The 22,888-nt window shown below is 45.8% G+C and overlaps 2 protein-coding genes across 3 annotated transcripts; one reads left to right on the top strand and one right to left on the bottom strand.

Moving 5' to 3' along the window:
* Positions 1 to 3,316: 3,316 nt before the first annotated feature.
* LOC136541749 (protein LONGIFOLIA 2-like) lies at positions 3,317 to 10,253 on the top strand. 2 transcript variants are annotated; one of them, XM_066533820.1, is made up of 6 exons: positions 3,317 to 3,537; positions 3,790 to 4,298; positions 5,337 to 5,407; positions 5,502 to 7,568; positions 7,821 to 7,971; positions 8,958 to 10,252. In XM_066533820.1, the coding sequence occupies exons 2-6, from the start codon at positions 4,145 to 4,147 to the stop codon at positions 9,758 to 9,760; spliced, it is 3,246 nt and encodes a 1,081-aa protein (XP_066389917.1). In that variant the 5' UTR covers positions 3,317 to 3,537; positions 3,790 to 4,144; the 3' UTR covers positions 9,761 to 10,252. The 2 variants fall into 2 exon arrangements, with proteins under 2 accessions (XP_066389917.1, XP_066389918.1); XM_066533821.1 differs by lacking the exon at positions 3,317 to 3,537 and having other exon boundaries at positions 3,576 to 4,298; positions 5,340 to 5,407; positions 8,958 to 10,253.
* Positions 10,254 to 19,551: 9,298 nt separating this feature from the next.
* On the bottom strand, positions 19,552 to 19,854 carry LOC136543830 (uncharacterized mitochondrial protein AtMg00810-like). The gene has a single exon (XM_066536173.1). The coding sequence runs from the start codon at positions 19,852 to 19,854 to the stop codon at positions 19,552 to 19,554; it is 303 nt and encodes a 100-aa protein (XP_066392270.1).
* Between the last annotated feature and the right edge of the window lie 3,034 nt (positions 19,855 to 22,888).

Raw genomic sequence — 22,888 nt, forward strand, 5'->3', positions numbered from 1 at the left:
ATCATCTCTCTCAAAGATAGTAGGAGGTCTATCCCCGTAAGACATCTTGCTCTAGGCAGTTAAGCCTAAATACGTGAGCACGAGGCTCCAATATCAATTGAAAGGATTAAGATGCCCAAGAGGGGAGGGTGAATTGGGCTAATTACAATTTTTTTTGCAATAATCAAATCCTATAGTTAGCCCAATTAACCCCTTGTGCCTAGAAAGTGTTTCTATTGATCTAACGCATAAAAGTTTAGCACCCTAAGTTCCAATCCTACTCTAGCATGGTAATTCTAGGAATGTAAAAGACAAGTATTGAATTGCTTAAAGTAAATGCTTAAAGTAAAGAGAGGAGAAGAAACACGACGATGTTTTGCTGAGGTATCGGAGAGTCGCCACTCCCCACTAGTCCTCGTTGGAGCACCCACGCAAGGGTGTAGCTCCTCCTTGATCCGTGTAAGGATCAAGTGCTCTCTACGGGTTGATTCTTTGACACTCCGTCGCGGTGAATCACCCATAACCACTCACAACTTGAGTTGGGTCACCCACAAGCTCCGTCGGATGATCACCAAACTCTCAATCACCACCAAGCCGTCTAGGTGATGGCGATCACCAAGAGTAACAAGCACGAACTCTCACTTGACCACGACAAGCCTAATGAGAAGGGTGGATGCACACTTTGCTACTCTTGATCTTACTAATGAGGGCTCTCTTTGGGATTCTCAAATCTCAATCATCTCACTAGAACCTTGCTCTTCTTGGCACTCTCAAATGTGTTTCTCAGCTGTTGGAATGAGCAAAAGTACCCCCACACGAATGCAGGTGGTATTTATAACATGGGCTGAAAAACGAACCGTTATGTGCCTCTGCGGGGTGACCGGACGCTCCGGTCATGTTGACCGGACGCGCCGGTCAGTTCACCCCGAAACCCAGTGTTTATAGTGTGACCAGACGCTGGCCAACGACCGGTCAGCACTGACCGGACGCATCCGGTCGCAATTTACCCTCACTAGAACCTTACTGATGTCGACCAGACGCTGGCCCTTAGCGTCCGGTCACTTGACCTCTCAGCGTCCGGTCACTTCCAGACGACTTCACCTTGATCAAATAAACTGACCGGACTCTGAGCCAGCGTCCGATCACACCGAAGCCAGCGTCCGGTCACTATTTGACCCTCCATTCACTTCTAACTCTCGATCATATGTAAATGAAGTTTGCTCCATTGGATCTAAGGACTATTTTAGAGCTACCTAGCGCTAGTTTTAGCAAGTGTGCACCACACCTAACCCACTAGACTCATCTAGGTCAAGCTACCCGTCCGTACCCCCCTTAATAGTACGGTCAAAGGAAAAACAAAGTCCTAAACTACTCTAAGTGTCACTCCAACTCCAATCGACACTTAGAACTAGTTCATCCTTAACCTTGTCGTTCATCCTTTGAAAACCGAAACGATTTTCATTGTAGAGGCACGTTCATCATGATAGCCCAATCGATCTCCATTACCGTGACCTAACTTAATTGCCTCTGCAAAACACATGTTAGTCACAGTAATCACGTATTGTCATTAATCACCGAAACCCAACTAGGGGCCTAGATGCTTTTAGTAGGGACGTTCCGTCCGAACCAGTATAAACCCTTGTGTCCTCCGAGCACACTATCCGAGCCAGACGCGCAAATACAAATTTACTCGTCGGTGGTCAAAAACACCGACACTGAGTTAGCCTAAGCTAGCAGTGATGCGGATACTGTCAGGGATCACCACGTGTTTGGTGCGAGGGGAAGACGCATGCATGATTAAAACTGTTCTTATTACTCATTGGTCCAGTTCGGCTTACCCTATATTTTTTTTTTCAGCCGGAACAGTGTTTTTCTCTCGCAATATTTCAGACAGAACAGTGTTTTCAGCTAATTTCAGTCAAGATTCAGCAAGCCGAACGGAGCCATTACCACCATCAATCTGCAAAAATCTCTGCATTAGTGCATATATTAATTAGCAGCCGTACCTGTAGTAACCCATATGGTACATCTTATTTATTTATTTATTTATTTTATATTTTCATCATTAGCTCCTGTTTAGTAGTCAAGGGGCTGGTCCTATATATGTGGAATGTAGATGGCGTATCTCTTTCATCCTGAATGTTCATCAATAATGTTTTCTTTTCTAGAAAATTAGAAGATCACGCATCATGGACACTGGACTGAAACACACACACACACACACACACATATATATATATATATATATATATATATATATATATATATATATATATATATATATATATATATATATACACACACACACACACACACATCCAATAACTGGAGAAACCGAAGCAATAAGTGTTAGTTGTTAATGAGTGCTGCTAATTATTGTTGCAAGTACTGGTGAGGCAAATGAAAGTTAGGCTGCCTCTTTCAGTTTGGTCGATACTGGGATCCAGTCCAGTGCATGGGCAAATGAATCATTACACCTGCAGCGTCTTCTTTGCACCGTCCATACATACCAAAGGGACTCTTGCATCAACAGTGAACATTTCTTTTCTTTTTTGATGTGTGTAAGGTCACATTAGTTTGTGTATTATATTCAGCAAATCAGCAAGTTTCTCCTTCAGCCAAGACGGGGGAAAGGTTATACAAGGTGTCAGGAGAGATGAAAATGACATGGTACTGTAGGTGTCGATTGGCGTTGCTCTGTGCAGCTGGCAGTCCTCGCTGCATATATCCTCCAAGCCCGTGTTTAGTTAAAAAAAAGTTCTAAAAAAGTGCTACAGTATCCATCGCATCGAATTTTACGATACGTGCATGGAGCATTAAATGTAGACGAAAAAAAACTAATTGCACAGTTTGGTTGGAAATCGCGAGACGAACGTTTTGAGCCTAATTAGTCCATGATTGAACACTAATTGCCAAATAAAAACGAAAGTGCTACCGTAGCCAAATTCCAACTTTTCAACCAACTAAACACGGGCCAATGCTTCAACGGCACGACTTGGGCCTCTTGTTGAAACTAGGGCTCGGTAGAGTGTGGTGTGGACGTATGGTCTTCACGGATGAACACCATGAATGCACTGTTGGTTAGTGGCAGCTCCCTGCTCGTTTCGTTTGGTGGCTCGTGTATTCAATGCCTCCTTGAGACCTTGACTCTAAACTAACATTAGAAGATAGTAATGCAGTGCAGTGTAGGCACTCAAATGAAAACAGTACGGGTTATTAGCAGTAATCCAAACAACGAATCCCACCGGTAGCAGCTTGTACTGAGCCCAGCAACCAGGCGGTCAGGAACACCAGGATTTTTTCTTCCCAACCAACCAATTCTTGCTTCACAGGTCTTGGTTGCCGCCTTCGCAGTTCTCGCCACCAGATGCCAAATCGGTGGGGTGCTGCTGTTGAGAGGCGAGAGAGAGAAGCTTGCAATGGCTTGGCTGGTCTGGTTCTGGTCCCAGCAAGCACTGGAGTAGGCCATGGCCATGGCTGTGCAATCCAACCATATTTTGTGAAGTCTTCCCCCACGCGGCCACGCCCACCACCTCCTCCTCTCTTTGAGGTCGAGAGGTACCTTCCTTCTGTAACTGCAGCTATCAGGAGCATTATTTGACTTGTCACCTCACCTTAATCTGCATGGTTAAAGCTCCCATCTTTTATTATTTTAGAGATTAGAGTAGATTAGAAAAAGGAAGGCAAGGTCACATGCAGCAGTGCAATGCCGGCCTCCGCTCTGTCCCCACTTATTCCGTAATCTTCCTCACACAAGTCAGTAAGTCACAAGGCTGCCTCCTCCACTTCCCTCCCGGCCATACGCCATAGGAACAAGACACGGAAGGAGGGGAGGGCACCGGAAATCCTGCCATCCTGCTAGCCTGGAGGGCTGGAGCTGGACGGTGACCGAGAGTGAGAGGCAGCAGCGGTCCGGTGGCTGGCCTCCTTGGTTGATGCTCACCATCAGGGAGGCACGAGCACGACCGTCTCTCCCTCCCGAGAGCGTTCCCTCTCCCTCCGGTGAGGTCCCCCAAACTCCTCCGGGAAATGCGGCGGGACAGCTACAGATGACACCTTCTTCCTGACCTGCTGCAAAGGAGGGCGGCCTCCTGCATTTCCGGATTCCCTTGCGCCGCCTCCTCTTTCCACGAGAGGGGAAAGGGAAGGGAAGCCGTACCGGAGGATGCCGGCCAAGTACCTGGGCCTGGGGGCGTTGGCGGAAGACAGGCGCCCGGACCTCCACCGCCAGGTGGGCTGCGTCACCGGGATCTTGCAGGCCTTCGACCGCCGCCACCCTCTCGCCTCCTCCCACAAGAGGCTCCTTCCTCCCCCAACAGGTTCGCTTCCTTGCTCTGCTTTCTTTTCTCTTGTCTTCTCTTCTCTTGCAAGGTTGGAGATCCCCTGTGCGGCTGTGCCCTGCGCCTGTGTGTGTAGCCTTAGCATGCCATTCTAGCTTTTGCGTGCTTCCAGCCGTGATCTATGCCGTCTATTTCTACCCCATCTCTTTGCCTTGTGATCTTTTACTTGGGATGTGCCCAACAAAGAACTCAGCTTTTTGAAGACACAGATTAGATTAGATCAGGTTGTATTTGTGTTTTTAGTATGGAAAACAGCCTGTACCCAAGTGCTCCGCAGGTTTAAGTCCCTGCAGATGCATGCTCCAGAGTCCAGACTTGTGTGTTAATTGCACTCACCCGGCAATGAATTGCTGCTAGGTGCTGTTGGTAACTGATACCACTTTTTCCAGCCTTTGTTGGGTGGCCCGTGTTTAGTTCTAAAAAAAACTTCCCAAAAAGTGCTACGGCAGCCATCACATTGAATCTTGCGATACGTACATGGAGCATTAAATGTAGACGAAAAAAAAACTAATTGCACAGTTTGGTTGGAAATCGCGAGACAAACGTTTTGAGCCTAATTAGTCCACGATTGAACACTAATTGCCAAATAAAAACAAAAGTGCTACAGTAGCAAAATTCCAACTTCACCCCCCACGGTTGTATGATGATGACCCGCCTCTGGACGAAAAGTTGGTGCTTGCTGATGATACACCAAGAACCGTCCTTTCACAGTCCCATTAACTATCTCCAAATCAGCCACCGACAAAAACCAGTCCTCGCAATTTTGGAACCTTCCTTCAGATAAGAAAAATGTCCCTGACTGAAAGGGAGAAGTGTTGTACACACAGTCCATTCGATCAAAAGGAACTGTCACTTCTCTTTTCCTCTATATCATCAACATCAAGTTACAAAACCATTGCAAGATTTTCCCTGGCTTAGTTCTGTTTTTGCAATGTTGTTTTTTTCCCTTTTTGTTATAAGAAAGTCATGCTCTTCTTTTGCCTGGTTCAGCACTGACACTGATTTCACTTCTTGCAGCAGGCCATGCACTATCCAGCAGCCCAAGCAAAGGGGGAGAGTGCACAAGATATTCACCCCAGATTGTTCTGGTAAGTTTCTGAATTTGTATCTGTACTAGAGTAGTTATACATGTTTTCTACTGACACCCAAATCCTGACTTGAGTTACTGCAAACTGCATTCAGGAGAAGAACTCGAGTAAAACATGGGCTGATAGCCAAAGAGCACCAGCAACTGAACTGTCTCAAACCTCATATTCGTCATCACCCTCTTCGTCATTCTCGTCCCTTGATGGCAACAGGTCAACACAACAAGACCTATCATCCACTGACCGAATGCTATTTCCAGAGAGGCCGTTCAAGAGCTCACCGAAGCTCAAGAGTTCTTTTGACAGTGACAACGGACTCGACTACCTTGATGATGCACCTACCAAGTCCAAGAACATACCCATAGTTCAATCCAGCCTGCCAACTCTTGGTATAAGAAATCTTGTGAAGGATTCAATCTACAAGGATAACCGTGAATTGTCAGTCAGAGTTTGCACTGAAGAAGAAGTAAAAGATCACCCATCCAACTGTGGAGATCAACCTAGGCAATTGAATGGGCCTCTCCGTGACAGTACACAAGGAAAAAGCAAGGGTCTCGTGGACATCAACGAATCACTTCGAGTGCTAGCCAAGCTCAGGGAAGCTTCGTGGAGTCCCCCTGAATCTGCCCATCATGCAAGACTTTCATATGATGCTCCTCGGTTCTCATACGATGGGAAGGAAGCAGCATCAAAACTGAGGGAGGTACCAAGGTTGTCACTGGACATCAAGGACGGTCACCTTTGGAATCGTGAAATTGACTCTAGATCAAACCCAAGCTTGAGTTCTGCAGACAGAAGCAGCAACACTGTTACTGGGTCCAATGCAGCTTTCGAGACCCAGCAGGAACAGCCTGCCTGCAAGCGGCTTCCTAGCGTTGTTGCAAAGCTCATGGGTTTGGAAGAGTTGCCTGAGCATAATCAAAGTACAGCATCATCACATGCATGCAAAACCGTTCAAGAGAGCAAGCAAGAGGCCATGTTGAACCCCTTGAGCATCTCATCCCACAATGAGCATGCTCTTCGACAACAAAGGAATCATGATTCAACTGTAAGAAATCTACCCAACTCTAAGTTTCCTGTCGAAACTGCACCATGGAAGCAACAAGAAAGGATTGTCCTTCCTCGAAAACTGCCAAAGGGATCAAAAGGAGCCCATGCAAGAGAACAACCTGCTGCATCAGTCTTCAGTGACATAGAGAAGGGGCTCAAGGATCTTGATTTTCAACAATCAAACAAGGACCTTAGAGCACTTAAACAGATTTTGGATTCCATGCAAGCAAAAGGACTATTGGAAAACAAGAAACGGGAGGAAGCATCTATGCCAAAGTTATATGATGGAAACCATGATGGCCAAGAGACAGCCAGTGTGAACATGAGACTGAACAGTAACACCAACATGTGGATGCCTGAAGAGAGCAATGCTGAAAGCTCTTCCAAATCGCCTATTGTGATCATGAAACCTTCAAAATCTGCAAACCTTTTCAGCGAAATGGATTCTTCTGTCTTCCCATTAGGGGGTTCATCTGATCCCCCACATTCGCAAACAAGCAATAGCACTGATAGAAGGAAAGCTTCAACGATCGATAGAACAGCTAAAGAGCAACATGCGAAATTTAGTCAAAAGGTGCCTACTTCTCAACCCCTTGTTTCTTATGACAGGAGATCGTATGGAAGGAATGACGATAGCAGCAACAACCAAAAATCTAGTTCACTTCTGGTTACTGAGAGCTCATCCAGAAGACAGCAGCTGCCAAGAGACAGCAACATAAGTATGCAAAAGAATAAAAACTCCGCTAGCCCAAGGTTACTACAGAGAAAACTTGATTCAGAGCGGAGGGCTAGACCACCTATCCCTTCTGCTGAGTCTAACAAAAGCCAAAGGCAATCTGGAGATAGGAATAATTCAGAAACAATGTCACCCCGAAGCAAATTCAGAAGGAAACTTGTGCGTCCACAAGAAGGTGATAATGGCACGCCCAATGGATTCAACAACAGGACAAGGAGCCTGAATCAGCATGGCAATGATATGTCCACAAGGTCAGATGACAGTATAAGTGTTGCTTCAGAGCTGGATATCATAAGCAATGACAGATCTACAGAAGTTAATATTTCTAACTTTGAGCAAGGCATTGGAAGTCCATCTGGAAGGAACCCACAAAAAGTGGTAAAGAATTTCCTTGCAATTACGCCTTCTTTCTAAAGCTTCACTAATTTTAAGATGAAAATTTTAATTTCAAGTACTTAACTACTTTGAAGAAAATAATAATATGTAATGGAAATAGTAACTGGTTTTGGTCTTCTATAAATCTCTCTCCAAGGCTAGTTGTAGTTGGGTCAGGAAACGAGAATGTCAGATTAAATCATACGACATACGATGCTACATATCTCATTTTTATGGTTTGTGTCTTTTCTTTAGAAAACTTCATATGATGCAAGCAAGGATGTGCCATCTGTAGACCCTTCGGCTAGTATTTCGGAACGGCCCAGTCCAGTTTCTGTGTTGGACTCTTCATTTGATCAGGAGGATTTGTTCCCTACTAGCAGGACTCCAAATTCACTTGCTGTTGGTACGATAATCTTTTTATAATCTCTCCAAAATTTTTTTTGTTAACACTAGCAGCTGGAAGCTCAAATATGATTCTTTGTTTCACTTATTTAATGTTTCAATTTACCTTTTGTTCATTCTAGTTGCCCATTGCACTGTTGAAGCAACATTTGAACTGAGTTTTATGTGTACTCCATTTTGTACAGCCCCAATGCTTTTACTGATTCCACTGTAAATTATTGTGCACAATGTGATGCCAAAATTCGTAGGTGGCAGCATTTCCTGGCATAGTAAGCAAGTATCACATTGGGTTTTGTGGTACATGCTTTTACTGGCACATGCCATCTTGGCTAGTGTAATGTTGCATAAGCAGCAACTACTACAATCTTTACAAGTCCTCTAGATGGAAAGGATGAAAGTGGTAACAGAAGGAAAAACTACTTTACTTTGCAGTTTGCACCTACCAAATCAATATTCTCCTATATCCTTTACATCAACATGGCTTTCTCTGTGTGTTTGAAGCACAATATACCATGCATTCTCCTATATCCTTTACATCAACATGGCTTTCTCTGTGTTACATCAACATGGCTCTCTCTTAAATTCTTGGCAGTGTAAATTCAGTGATACTGCACCATCTTGCTTGGTGGACACACATTCTAAATTTTACTACTAGTGCATATATACTCTTGGACTATAATGGACTTCATCAAATCATCACTGATGTGTAAATAAATCAGTTTCTGCAGTGCGTATTCAATTCTCAAGTATTGCATATGTTATAATAGATTTGCAAATTTGACGACAGCGAGTGAAATTTACATGACAGCAACATTAGAGACCCCTTAAGTGAAAATGACTAGGAGAATGTTTGGGCTCTTTGCTAAGTCCACTTGCTATTTGTAAACTCAGATGTGCTAGAATGATTAACTAGCGTGCATGATTGTTTACTGAAAATTTTTTGTCACCCAGACATTGACTTAAAGCATTGTTCCCTGAAACCTGCAGATGATGAGCGCCAAACATTAGAGGAACCCTGGAAACCTTCTGATACAAAGCCAATAGAGGTTGCTATGCAGAACAATAAACTCGCCAATGTTGCGAGCTTGCTTGAGAAGCTCCAGCAGCTTAGCGTGAACAAGGATGAGGATGCACCTCCGGTTGACCATATTGCTTTCTTGTGTGAGACAGAAAGCCCAGACCACCGCTACGTGTCTGAGATATTGCTGGCCTCGGGTCTTCTGATGAAAGACCTAGGTTCAGGACAGGCAGGTCTCCAGCTCCACTCTTCTGGCTACCCGATCAACCCTGACTTGTTCCACGTGTTGGAGCAAAGAAAGGCAGGATGGGTCAGTATACCTGATAGCATCCATCAGAGCAGAAGCGGCGCAAAATCTGATCCGAAGAGAGCGCACCGGAAGCTGATGTTTGACACTGTGAATGAGCTTCTGCTTCAGAAGTTTGAGAAGGAAACCACAGTTTATTCGGTCAGTTCCTTCACCAGAGCGAAGGATCCACCTGCAAAGACTCCTAGCGGGCAGCAACTGCTGAAGTTCATATCCTCAGGAATCGAAGACCTGGACATGGAGCGATCGTCCATCTGGCAGAAGGAAGGCAGCGTGATACCTGATGCAGAGATCCTGCAGAGGCTGCAGGGATGGACGAGCTTCAGCAAGGAGCTCCCGGGGATGGTGCTGGAGATCGAAAGGTCGATATTCAAGGAGCTGGTGGACGAGGTGGTGCATGGGGAGTCTGCTGACGGCCTGGAGATGAAGGCGGCAGGCAGGAGGAGAAGACGGCTCTTTGCTTGATACGGTTTGTTTGACCATCACCATCCACCAGGTTATCCAAGTGGATGGGCCTGATTTGTGAAGCTGTAACTTTGTTTGTTTTGCCATGAGAGCCCTTTTCCTCGGAGGAGAGAGGTACACAAGTTGTATAAGCAGCGCAGATTTGCAGAGACCAGAAAATGGGCATCCGTACGTCCTGTTCGCTTGGCTTATAAGCCGTACTTTTTCAGCCAACGAATAGTATTTTTCTCCCACTACAAATCAGTCAGCAATACTTTCAGCTATGGTTTATCAGTCAAGCGAACAGTATAATACCATTGCTTTTTGACTCCTGTGTTTCACTGTGGATGATGCGATTTCAGTCAAAGATGTTCAAATGGCAGGTGTTTTTGCCTCTCCTAATACTCAGCTCTGAATGAGCCGCTTTGTATTGTATTAAAGATGATAATACTGCTGTTATGCTGTAGCCGTTTTGGTGGCAGTGTCTCGCAAAGCTGCAAAACCTGTTGTATGGGGTAGTCCGATTTACCCCCTGTAACTATAAAACTGATTTATTACCTTCTCTAATTAGGAAACCAGACGTCTGCGTGGATACTACTCGGGGTTTCCCCGCCGCCCTATTAATACTTCCACACACACACACACATATATATATATATATATATATATATATATATATATATATATATATATATATATATATATATATATACACACACGCGCACAATAGTATACGGGAAGGAACGGAACATAGGGCGTGATGGGTAGCCCTGATGGAGCCGTCCAAAGCGCCATGCGGTACCATGTCATGCACTATCTCTGTGTTTGGTTGTCTGTGCCAAACGAAATCGATGCACCGGACCGTGCATTTGAGCTGCCTGCTGCAGGCTTGCAGCGTACGTAGAAATCGGGCTTCTCATGCGAGACGGGATGGTGTGGTGCGATGCATGGCCAGGGACCCCATGTGTCATACACTCAAAATTCACATCAATACATGCAACCAAACATGATCTCATCTCGTACTGGACCAACAATAAAGACAACCAAACACGACTGAGTGCACGGTTTGAGCATGCATCTCACCATCCTTGACCGGCTATCCATCCCGGCTCTCCCTTACCAAAGCAACCAATCACGCCCCTATTGTTTGGGCCTCAAGCTCACGAGGAAGAGGAATCGGATCGATCACGTGATGCCCTCGTCCACTCTTGTGGCTGCAGCGGAGGCGGCTCCTCCTCTTCGCCGGCGCCAGCGCAGGCCCTTTGAATCCGTGACTCTCCAGCTCCCGGTATTCCGCTCCCTGGTGCTGCTGCCGTCGAGGGACTGGGCGGGGCTGCCGCCAGAACTGCTGTCCTGCATCCTCCACAGGCTCGACCACGTGCAGATCATGTTGGGGGCCAACAAGGTGTGCTCTTCCTAGCGCCGCGCAGCGCGGGACGAACCCGAGCTCTGGCGCCGCATTGACATGCGAGGGTACAAGGCGCTCTCTGACCGGAACCTGGTTGACCTCAACCAGATGGCAGTGGAGGCCGTGCGGCGCAGCCAGGGACAGTGCCAGGCGTTCCCGGGAGAGGTCGACGGACTCCACGTCGACTTCATCCACTACCTCGGCGACCAGTGAGCATTTATATTTATTCTGTGATTAGTTGTAACTATAATAAAGTTAATTAATCCTATATATATACGTATACCTTTTCCTAAAAGAAGATTGAATACTTGCAGCGCACCATTGCTAAATCGCCTGATCCTCATCTTGTGCGGCAAACTCTCGGGTCAAGGATGTTAGCGTTGATCCCATCCGACTCGGTCTAACGGTTGAGTCGGGCATTGATCTAGTGCCCTGATCAAGGGTATCCAATCAAACTAAGGTTAGTGGACCCCCGTCGCGTAGCACTATATAGAGGGAGGTGGGGGCCAGGGCGCAGACAAGAGGTTCAGCTGAGCCGCCAGACGCCTCACCAACTTTCTAACCCTAGACCGATCGAGAGGAGGTGCTGCCAGTGACAGAAAGCACCACCACCGTCACTAAACCGCGCCTGCACTGCTACGACACAGGCGGCCACGTCACTGCGCCGCCATGGCCGTAACTGCCCTAGGGCAAGGTACATCACCAAGCCCATCTAAGCTAAGCAATACCCACTGATCTACGCCTAGAAGTGCTTCTAGTTATATCAATGGTACCAGAGCCATGGTTGCTCGTGGGTAGATCCAGTTTGAGGGTAGAAAAGAGAGGATTAACCCTAGCAAAGAAGAAAAGAAACGGGCAGGCTCACCTTGAACCCGCCACACCACTACCGCCGCCTTGCCGGCGTGTGGGAAGAAAATGAGAAAGGATAAGAAGGGTTTTTTTCCTACTTGGGAACTGCCCACACCATCACCACCGTCGGTCGTCGCCTCGACGCCGCATGGGAAGTCACCCAGAATCTGCCTAACCCTAACCCTAAGCCTAACCCGAAGTGAGCTAAGAAAGAGGGCCGACCGGATCTACCTATCTCACCTGCTGGCCGCCACCGCCGGTCGCCGGATGGTGCCACGCGGGAAGCAAACGCCGAGCTACCGCACGGCGTTGTGGTCATCGGCGCATGGGCCGAGGCTCAGGGCACCGCCACATGACCGCTCGACGGCGGTGTGCTCACCCTCTGGCTAGCGCGTGCGCGCCGGCGAGAGGCCTCGCGGTGGTGTCGTCGCCTTCCTCCGGCTACCAGGTGAGCGCTTGCTAGCGAATGGCATGGCGGCGCTACCATTCTGGAGTCGGCCACTCTATGTGGCGCTGAGAAAAGATAGGAGAAAGGGAGAAGGAAGGGAGCCACGCCGGCGAGAGGCCTCGCGGTGGCCGCTAGCCGCCGCCATCGCGGGCCGCGCGCCTGGAGTCTCAGCGTAGAGAGAGAGAGAGAGAGGGGAAAGAAAGAAATGATTAGGGTTAGGTGCGCCGGTCGTCGGTTTTATTTCACGCGAGAATGACGAGCGTCCGTTGGATCGGGATGGATGGCTCAGATCGCACAGGCTACTTTAGGCCAGGCGGGGAAGCAGAATCCCGGCCTAGGCCCAGGTTGCAGCCTGGGCACGAGGGAGGCACCGCGCTCGCGTGCGCAGGCACTGCTAGGCCGCGAGCCACTGGGCCAGACCGTGTCTCGCGTGCACGTGCGGGAGAGATGGGCCACGGGTCGGTTTTTCCTAGACTTTTGTTTTATTTATTTTCATAAGCGAATTTTGATTAGTTTTTTTTATCTCTATTCAATTTTGAACCAACGGGATAAATTGTTCAGAGAGTAGATGAGTACAATGAGATGCTTATGAAAAGTAGATAAACAATTTTTTTAAGTTTCCGTTGCAAAGTTTAATGTTGATTATCTTCTAATTAAATTCGAACCAACAGGAGAATTTAATTTGAAGAGCAGTTATATTTAGTAAATTATGATTATGTTTATCCTCTAATTAAATTGGAACCAATGGAAAAAATTTAAATTAGAGGAGTAGTCTGTTTTGTTTAAGTAAGATTATGGTATTGTCATTTTCTGACCAACGCTGATGATGACAATATTATAATGAATTTAAGTTTAAAGTTTAAATCTCTGGTAAATTTTACACCAACGTGATAAATTTTTCAGAGAGTAGATAAGGATCAAGAAATGCTCCTGAACTAAAAGAATATATTTTAATATTAAGTTTCCGCTGCAATGAAGTTGATTATCTTCTAATTAAATTCGAGCCAACGGGAGAATTTAATTTTGAAGAGTAGTTATATGGATTTCAAGTTAATTTATGAGTTTTAATGCATCAATTCTATTTTCTGCCTAACGGTGATGTAGAAGCATATTGCATGTTTTATTTTTAACCAACAAGATCACTCGGCTGCATGCCAACGGGCTGCAATGCTAGGGTATGTGAATGAAAAGGCTTGAGTCAAGCCACTTCAGGACATTTTTGTTAGTTTAATAATTTTTCTGATTAAATTGGATCCAACGGGAAGATTTAATTGGAAAATAAAGTATAAGTGAATATTTTAGTCGTCATGACTAAGTTTTGTATAGATCTATCCCGCATGGGGAGAAGTTTTGGTATAGTACTTATGCTAGTCAATCCTATATGGCGGGAGAAGTTTTGTGATGATTCACATGTTTTGTATCTCGCATAGCGAGAGAAGTTTGGGTAGCTCTTATGCTGTCCGAGCATTGACCGTGGCACAATAGAAATGCATCGTCATGGTCAATACTAACCAAAGGATAAAAAAAGATGCAAGCGTGACTTGCAAAAGTACAGCTAATGACAGACCTCGTTGACTTCTTGAAATAAAATAAGGAGAGTATACTCCTAAATGGATCAAAAAATAACTTTATTTATATGACATAGTCATGTGAATGAAGTTATAAGTGTCTCCTCATTAACAGGTTTTCTGAATAGTTCTCAGAATTATGGCAGTAAAGTTCATACCATATTTCGAGGGGGAGAATATTAAGATTAATTAAGAAAAATACTCTTCATTAAGAGTGAGATAAAGATAAATTAAGAAAGATACTCTTTATTAAGAGTGAGATAAAGATTAATTAAGATAAATGCGACCGTTGGAGGAGTACAACGGTCACAACAATGATACCCCTAAGCAGAGAAATAGCTAAATTCCTAGACCTTTTAAAGTTCCAACAAGAAGATAGCGTAGTCAGCGTCAAAGATGTTAAGGTGGTGCTTAAAGCACCATATGAGGTTTTAATAGATTAAACCCAAAATAAGATATTAGAAGATATACCATTTTTAGAAAAGATAGGAAGATCTAGGAGAGCATGGTTTGTAGAGGTATGTAGAGACCTAAGACTTGAAGAGAGAGGGACTACGTGCCTACTCCAGTAACTCAGGAACAACAAGTTTCTCAATACCTGTTGATATTGTATGACTAATACAACACCTGTTGTTAGCTCTTCGAAGAAGATGAATAATGTAAAAAAGGATCTTGTTATATAGGAGCCTGTAGAATCAATTGCCTCTTGATAAGATGAATAATGTAAACAAGGATCTTGTAATACAGGATCATGTAGAATCAATTGCCTCTTGGCAATGAAGAGCAACAATAGCCCCATATGAAAAGTGCCAGTAGCCGAGACCCCAAAAGGTCTCAAAGAATTAGTAAACCAATCAATTGCCTCTTGACAATGAAGAGCAACAACAACCCCATATGAAAGTGCCAGTAGCTGAGGCCCCAAAAGGTCTCAAAGAATTATTAAACCAGTTTTCTAATGACTATGAAGTCTATGTTAGTAAAGAAATTCAAATGGAGGGTGATCCCACCTTATTTGAAGAAGCCATGAGAAGCGTTTACTCGTTTGAATGGCAAGAAGCTATCGAAGTTGAAATGAATTCGATGAATACCAACGATGTTTGGGACTTAGAAGTAATTCCTAATGTAGCCAAAACAGTAGGTTGTTAGTGGGTCTACAAGACAAAATGTGACTCCAAAGGGAATGTAGAAAGATATAAAGCACGACTTGTGGCAATATGCTTTACGCAAAGAGAATGAATAGATTACAATGAGAGTTTTCTCTCTAGTCTTATGTAAGGATTCCTTTAGAATCATAATGGTGTTAATGACACATTACGATTTAGAGTTACATCAGATGGATGTAAAGATGACATTCCTCAATGGGGATTTATATGAAAATGATTACATGGCACAACCCAAATGGTTTTGTCATGGAAGAAAAGAACATATGGGATGCCGCCTGTAGAAATCTATTTATGGGTTAAAAGTAAGTCTCTAGACAGTAGTATTTGAAGTTGATGAAAATAATAAGAAAGTTTGGGTTTTAAAGAAAATGAGAAGGACAATAGCGCTATGCGAAGATCAAGAATGGAAAATTCATTTTCCACATCCTGTGAATAGATGACATTCTACTCACTAGTAGTGATATTAATCTGTCATTGGTGAAGAAGTTTTATCCTCAAGTTTCAATGTGAATGATCTTGGTGAAGCATCATTGGTTCTTGGAATCAAAATTCACCGAGATAGAAGAAGATGGGGTATTAGAACTATCGCAAAGGCATACTTAGAAAAAGATTCTAGAGAAATAAAGTGTGCATGCGAGTAAACCTACGCCTGCTCCTATAGTCAAGGGTAATAGATTTGTGAACTTTAAGTGTTCCAGGAACCAATATGAGATCGATCAAATGAACATGGTTCCATATGCTTTAGCTGTTGGAAGCTTGATGAGTGTACAAGTACAAGTAAGAACTTACCCTGACGTAGTTTATGTGTTTGGGATATTTTGGCAGAAGTCCAGTCCAAATATAGATCATTGGAATGGAGTTGAAAATGTCTTGCAATTTTGCAAAGTATCATAGGCCTCATGCTGAGTAAGAAAGAACAAGAACTCTCAAATAGTTGAGGGTACAAATGTTAAGTCTTGGCGAGATGTGTAGTGAAATCCACAGTAGTTGTTAACACTCGCAATTGGAGTATTATTGTGGAAAAGCTCTAAAGAAATAGTTGTGGTGTCATCAGTGATGCATACCATAGTATAGCTTGACATGAGGCTTAAGGAACAGGCAAAAGAGATTAAGGGAATATGTACCCGGATTTAACAATGGTAGTCAATAGCAATAACCATTTAATGTAGTTAACTCCTAAGACAACAGGTCAAGTGTGCTGCCAAACACATTGATATTAAGTTATATGTTGTAAAGGAGAAAATCTAGAATCATTTTGAAAGCATTGAGCATATAAGTACCAGGCAAGTACTTGTGGATCCGCTTACCAAAGGCTTACCACCCAGTGCGTTTAGAGAACAGACAGTCGACATGGGTTTACGGGAAAGCCTATGATTTTTGGATACTAAGGGTCTAGTTGAGTATCTGTTTCAAAACAGAGAGGTGCATTGTAGCTATTAAATCTAATGGCAACTGACCGTGACGATAAAGCACGCTCTATGAACTGATCTATGATGGAATGGGAAAAAGATAAAGAAAGTTGAGTTTAAGTATGAGGTGAGATCAAGGGGGAGATTGTTAGTGTTGATCTCATCCGACTTGGCTCAACTGTCGAGTCGGGCCTTGATCCAGTGCCCTGATCAGGGGCATCCAACCAAACCAAGGTTGGTGGGCCCCCGTCGCGTAGCACTATATAGAGAGAGGTGGGGCTAGGGCGCTGACAAGAAGTTCAGCTGAGCCACTAGATGCCCTACAGACTTCCTAACCCTAGACTAATCGAGAGGGGGATGCTGCCAGTGACGGGAAGCACCACCACCGTCACTGAACTGCGCCTGCACTGCTACGACACCGGTGGCTAGGTCGCTGTGGCGCCATGGCCACAACTGCCCTAGGGTGAGGTACATCACCAAGCCCATCTAAGCTAAGCATTACCCACTGATCTATGCCTAGAAGTGCTTCTAGTTCTATCAAAGGATTCGAGGAGCTCCATCTTTCTAAGTGTTGGTATTTGCAACGCATAGGAGTGTTTGAGGTTATTGCCAAGGAGTGCCCATGCCTGAAACACTTGATAGTTTGCGATGCAAGATCTACTCCCATCCCCTATGGCTATGACAACAAGGAAGCCATGGCGATCGCCGGAATGCACGAGCTACGTTCCCTGTAGCTCACCCACAACAAGCTTAGCAACCAAGGTCTTGAGGCAATCCTCGACAACTGCATTCACCTAGAGTGGCTCGACATGCTCAACTGCTACAAGATCCACATGACTCCTGAGATGAAAGCTAGGATCAAGACAAAGAAGCTGCTCATGAACTACAGCTCAGATGGAAGATTCTTTGACTTTGAGCTGGGCAGACCTGCCCCTTCTAGTGAATGTTCTACCTGTCTTAATTACTTTAGCTGTTTCAGGCCTGCCCCTAATGAAGAAAGGTACCAGCATCTCTATCGCAATGACGAGAAGGAAGCCATGGTGATCTTGGCAATGGATGAATTGTGCTCCCTTCAGCTCTACCACAATCATCTCACCAGCAAAGGACTCACAGATGTCCTTAACAAGTGCCCTCTCCTGGAGCCCCTCGACGTGTGGAACTGCCTCAATATCATCAGGAATAGTAATAATGCCCTACGAGGTAAGTGGCACCGAATTAAGACCAAGAAGGTGACCACCAAGCTGCTTATGGACCGCTCTAAGCGTAACATATTTAACCCCAGGGGCCTCGACACACACAACTCCCACAATATTATCATGAACAACTGCCATGGACGTCGTATCATCATGGACAACACCCTGGGAGCAAAGTACAAGCGGTTAAAACTTAGGAAAATGGCAAAAAATTACCATGAAAGGACCAAGGCAATGAAGGCCAGGATTGAGGAATACATGGCCACACTACCCGGGGCCAACATTGATTATATGGAGTTTGAAGGTGTGTACTTGGATTATGGGCTTTTCAATCCTAACAGGTTTGAACCCGACAGTCCTATTAGTGAATGTTCTACCTGCCTTAAGTTGGAGTACTTTGCCGAATATTGGGGAGTGTTGGACCTTGATGACTATGCTGATTACTATGATTCATCTTATGGCCTTAATAATAATGATGAGACCAAATTTCAAGTGCATGATAGGATGCTTGGAAAGAAATTCCGTAGGTACCTGAAAATGAAATGAGAATTATGCCCATCTAGATGTGGATGTTATGCTCAAATCACTTGGCACCCTTCGATCTGTCCTGGCAAGTGTTTTCTGAGAAAGTTCCCATGGAACAAGTGGCAGTGTTAGGCAGATGCCTAGCATAGGAGCAAAGTGGTATTGTTGTTTGCTATTTTTGTTAGCCCACAGATCTCTGGCACGGAGTTATCCGACCACTCGCTAGTGTTGCCAAGCACTCACTAGCGATGCCAACCACGAACTGTCGTTGGCTACCACACACTATGGCTAGAGGTAGAAGAAGGGAGGGAGAACAAAGCACACACACAGTACAAGCACCAGCATTGGCCGAAGCTCTGTAGAGGAGATGGCAAACTGAACTCACTCTCTTTACTGAGTTACAGTGGCAAACTATATATACAACTCTATCCATCTAACACTAGTATAGACATGTCAGGCTACTATGCTGCTACAGTGACTAGATGTGACAACAGAGCTGACTTTGGCGCCTACCCCTGCTGTGGCTATAGTGCGGTAGGTGAACCATTTGGCGCCTGCCCCTGTAGCTGCTATAGTGCAATAGCAGGGAGCCTTTTTCAGTGCCGCCTATCCCTACCATGCATTCACACAAGGAGAGCAGCAGATTACTTAACAATTCTTCCCCTAATTCTACTGCTAACCCTTGAACCCCTTCCATACCGATCATCTTCTTTAGCTCCATGAGCCAAAGACGACCGAGCGGTTTGGTGAGGATGTCCTCGAGTTGCCAACTAGTTTCGATGAACTCGATGATGATCTGCCCTCCATCGACACAGTCCCTGGGGAAGTGGAACTTGACATCGATGTGCTTGCTCCAGTCGTGAAGAACCAGATTCTTTGTGAGGGCAATGGCGGGCTGGTTGTCCACCATCAGTGCTAGTGGGTGAGCTTCCACACCGATCAGCTCACCCAGCAGCTGGCGCAGCCACACAGCTTGGCATGCCGCTATGGCCGCTGCCACGTACTCTGCCTCGCACGTGGATAACACGCACTACCTTCTGTTTCAGTGACAACCATGAGATTGGGGCCGACCTGAGGAAATGAGCATGCTAGAGGTGCTCCACCATCCGTCAATGTCCTCCGCCATGTCTACATCGCTGAACACAGTGAGTTGCACCCTACTTCCACCGATCTTGGGGAAGATGATCCCCTGATCCACTATCCCCTTGATGTAGCGCAGTAGCCGCTTCACCGTAGCCCAGTGATCCTCTCAGGGATCCTCCATGAAGCGGCTAACGTAGCCCATGATGAACACAATGATCAGCCTCGTGTGGACTAGGTAGCGCAGACCATCAATGATGCTCTGGTAGAGTGTTGCATCTACCTTCACCGTGGTACTAGCCTTTGTTAGCTTTAGCCGCTCCTCCATTAAAGTCATGCACGGCTTGCACTCAGCCATGCCGCTCCGCTCCAATAGCTTCTTAGTGTACGTGCTCTGACCGAGCATGAGCGCCTCCTTCCCCTGTCTTACCTCGATGCCAAGGTAGTAGGAGAGCACGCCGAGATCGCTCATTCAAAAATGAGCCACCATCTTGTGCTTGAAGCTATCGATGTCGTGCGCACGTGCGTCGGTGACAATCAAGTCATCCACATACACGCCAACGATGAGCTCCTCCTCCCCTATCACCATGTGTAGAGTGTGTGCTTGGTTATGCACCGTGTGAACCCAAGCTCGCCCAGCGTGGAGTCAAGCTTGGCGTTCCACACTCATGGGGCCTACTGCAGCCCATAGTGCGCCTTGCATAGTTGGAGCACCCTATGCTCCGCTCCCTTGACGACGAAACCCAAAGGTTGCTTGATGAAGATCATTTCTGCCAACTTGCCATTGAGGAAGGCCAATTTTACGTCTAGGTGATGGACACGCCAGTCCTTCGCTGCTGCTGAGGCCAGAAGCAGTCAGACAGACTCCATGTGTGCTACCGGCGCAAAGACTTCCTCGAAGTCGATGCCCTCGTGCTGAACAAAGCCTCAGGCGATGAGGCATGCCTTGTGCTTTACAATGGCATAGTGCTCGTCCAGCTTGACCTTGTACACTCATTTTTGGAAGCTTGGTGAGGACCGGCTTTGTCTTCCTGACATGGCCGATGTAGCCAAATATCCGGAGGAAGGACACGCTCGACTTGCGCCCATACCAAGCTTCGAACGGCGTATTGCCCTTTAGGGCCTTGGTGGGTGAGAGATTGAGGATGAACACCGCTATGGTCACCGCCTCACCCCAGGACCGTGCCGGCATGCCCTTGGCCTTCATCATGGATCGAGCCATGCCGACCACTGTCTGGTTCCACCGCTCCACCATGCCATTCTGTTGTGGTGAGTACGATGTGGTGTGGTGCCGCACCACACCCTGATCCGTGTAGTACGCAGCGAACTCCACTGAAGTGAATTCACTGCCACAATCAGTCCTCAACACTCGCAGCTTCTTGCTGCTCTCCGCCTCCACGCGTGTCTTGAACTTCTTGATCGCCACTGCCACCTTGTCCTTGTTCGTTAGGAGTTGCAGCCACATATAGCGACTGCAATCATCCACGAGCAGGAGGAAGTACCACCGACCACCATTTGTGGGTGGCGTGATTGGTCCACAAAGATCGCTGTGGATGAGCTCGAGAGCTTCCGCTGCATGATACTTGGCCACCTTTGGGAACAACAGCCTCCTCTGCTTCCTGGCCAGGCAGCTGTCACACAGCTCGCCTCCGTGCTTGATGTGGGGTAGCCCTCGAACCATCTTTTCTAGCCTACCTAGCACGTCGAAGCTGAGATGGCCGAATCGGGCATGCCACAACCATGGCTCCTCGGTGTGCCTTGCTGCCATGTGTAACACCCCGGGTGTTTAAATACTAAAAATAGGACATGTCATCATGTGCATTGCAAGGCATTTGGTCATATTGCAAACTTTGATATGCATTCACTAAAACAAGTTTACATTTATGTTATGAGTGTTGCCTTGTAGGGTTTGAATTGAGTTCAAAGTTTGGTTTGGATTTGAAGTTTCGAAAACCCTGATTTCCAGCGATTAGTTTTGACCCGAAAAACCCATTTCAAAAACAAAGTACATTTTGGGGTTGAGCCTAAAAGCAAAAGTGTAGGGCTTGTCAAGTTATACAAAGTTTGTTTTTGGAGTTTTCAAAGTTGTTTAGAAAAATTGAAGTAATTTGAAAAGGCGAAATGTACTTAAAGTGTCCCCTTTTGAATTCAAATTTGCATTTCAAAATGTATATCGAATTTGGGTATGGTTATAAAAGCAAAGTTGTAGAACTTTGAATTTTGAACAACTTTATTTTTGGAGATTTTTGAAGTTGTTACATGAATTTGGGAGTAATTTGGCTTTGAAAATGAATGGCAATTCTGTAATTAAGTGGAACAGTGTTCACCGCCTAAGCTACACCGCCGGCGACCTTCTGCTTGCTTCCAGGCGCGGTCGTGGCTATCTTCGGTGTTGTACTGGTGCGGTAAAGACCGTGGCGTGGCTTCTCCTTGTTTCTAAGCCAAGCTATTTAGCCTGAGCCATCACCGTTTGTCCTCCGCTCCCTTGCTCTGCTTTTCCCGACGTCGCCGATCATCTCCGTCGAGCCCTCGCCGTCGAACCTAGCGCCTGTGCCATCACAGCAAAGCGCCCAATAGCTTCGCCTACTCCTTGCACGCCCTAGACAACCAACTATGGTCGCCTGATTCCACCGGGAACCGCCGCTAGCAGCCTTTCTTCCTCGCTGGCCGACATCATCTCTGTCGAGCGCGTTTTGCCGTGGCCAGAGCTCCACAGTCTGTCTCTGCTCGTGCTTGGCATGCCGCCTAGCTCTGCCTTGTTCCCTATGATGCTCTATGACTAGGTTGATTGCTCATTTTGTCCATCATAGTCGCCTGAGCACCACCGTCGTCGTTGTTTTCGCCACCGTGACCGCTGTGAACGCCGCCCCTGCTTCACCATTGCTTCTCCGGTCTCGCTCTTTGCTCCAACGTGTTCGCTGGTGAGCTGCTGAACCTTCCCAGTGACTTTTATTTCACTGATTTCAGCTTTGTTTCGCTGGCGTAGTGTCGCCGAGCCAGCCGCGTCCGCCATGGCCGGCAGTTGAGCTAGTATAGGGCCGTAATCAGTGCAAGTAGGGACGTCAGTAGGTGCGCCTAGTCTTGGTGAACATTTTGGTACCTTGGTCGTCGCCGTTGGACTCACCGTCGGCGAGTTTTCGTCGATCAGCGCCGTCGCCGTCGTGGTCAAGGCAGGAGGTTGAAGATGACAGGTGGGACCCGAGTGTCAGCGGTTTGAAAATGATTTTTTCCTTTTTCAGATTTGAATGAATAGTGTCTATTTTTGTTATTTTTGTGTAGATTTAGTTAGGGCTCCAAAAATTATGACAATTTTTTTGTGACTTTTCTGTGATGTATATTATTTAGGAAAAATATGAAATATTGATTTATAGTACCTTTTGAATGTAATAATAATTGCTCAATTAATTAATAAATGAGTTTCTATGATTTTTCTAGGCTTAATTATTTATCCAAAAATTATGAAAATTGTTTTGCCACTTAGTTATCATGAGATGAATATGTAAAAA

Source organism: Miscanthus floridulus, chromosome 3 (assembly GCF_019320115.1).
Source record: "Miscanthus floridulus cultivar M001 chromosome 3, ASM1932011v1, whole genome shotgun sequence".
Taxonomy (NCBI): domain Eukaryota; kingdom Viridiplantae; phylum Streptophyta; class Magnoliopsida; order Poales; family Poaceae; genus Miscanthus; species Miscanthus floridulus.

Bases quoted from the DNA above. Each gene is read 5' to 3' on its own strand.
- LOC136541749 (XM_066533820.1), top strand. From the start codon at position 4,145: ATGCCGGCCAAGTACCTGGGCCTGGGGGCGTTGGCGGAAGACAGGCGC. The intron at 5,408-5,501 runs GTAAGTTTCTGA...AACTGCATTCAG, and splicing joins ATTCACCCCAGATTGTTCTG to GAGAAGAACTCGAGTAAAAC. The intron at 7,972-8,957 runs GTACGATAATCT...TGAAACCTGCAG, and splicing joins TCCAAATTCACTTGCTGTTG to ATGATGAGCGCCAAACATTA.
- LOC136543830 (XM_066536173.1), bottom strand. From the start codon at position 19,854: ATGAGCGATCTCGGCGTGCTCTCCTACTACCTTGGCATCGAGGTAAGA.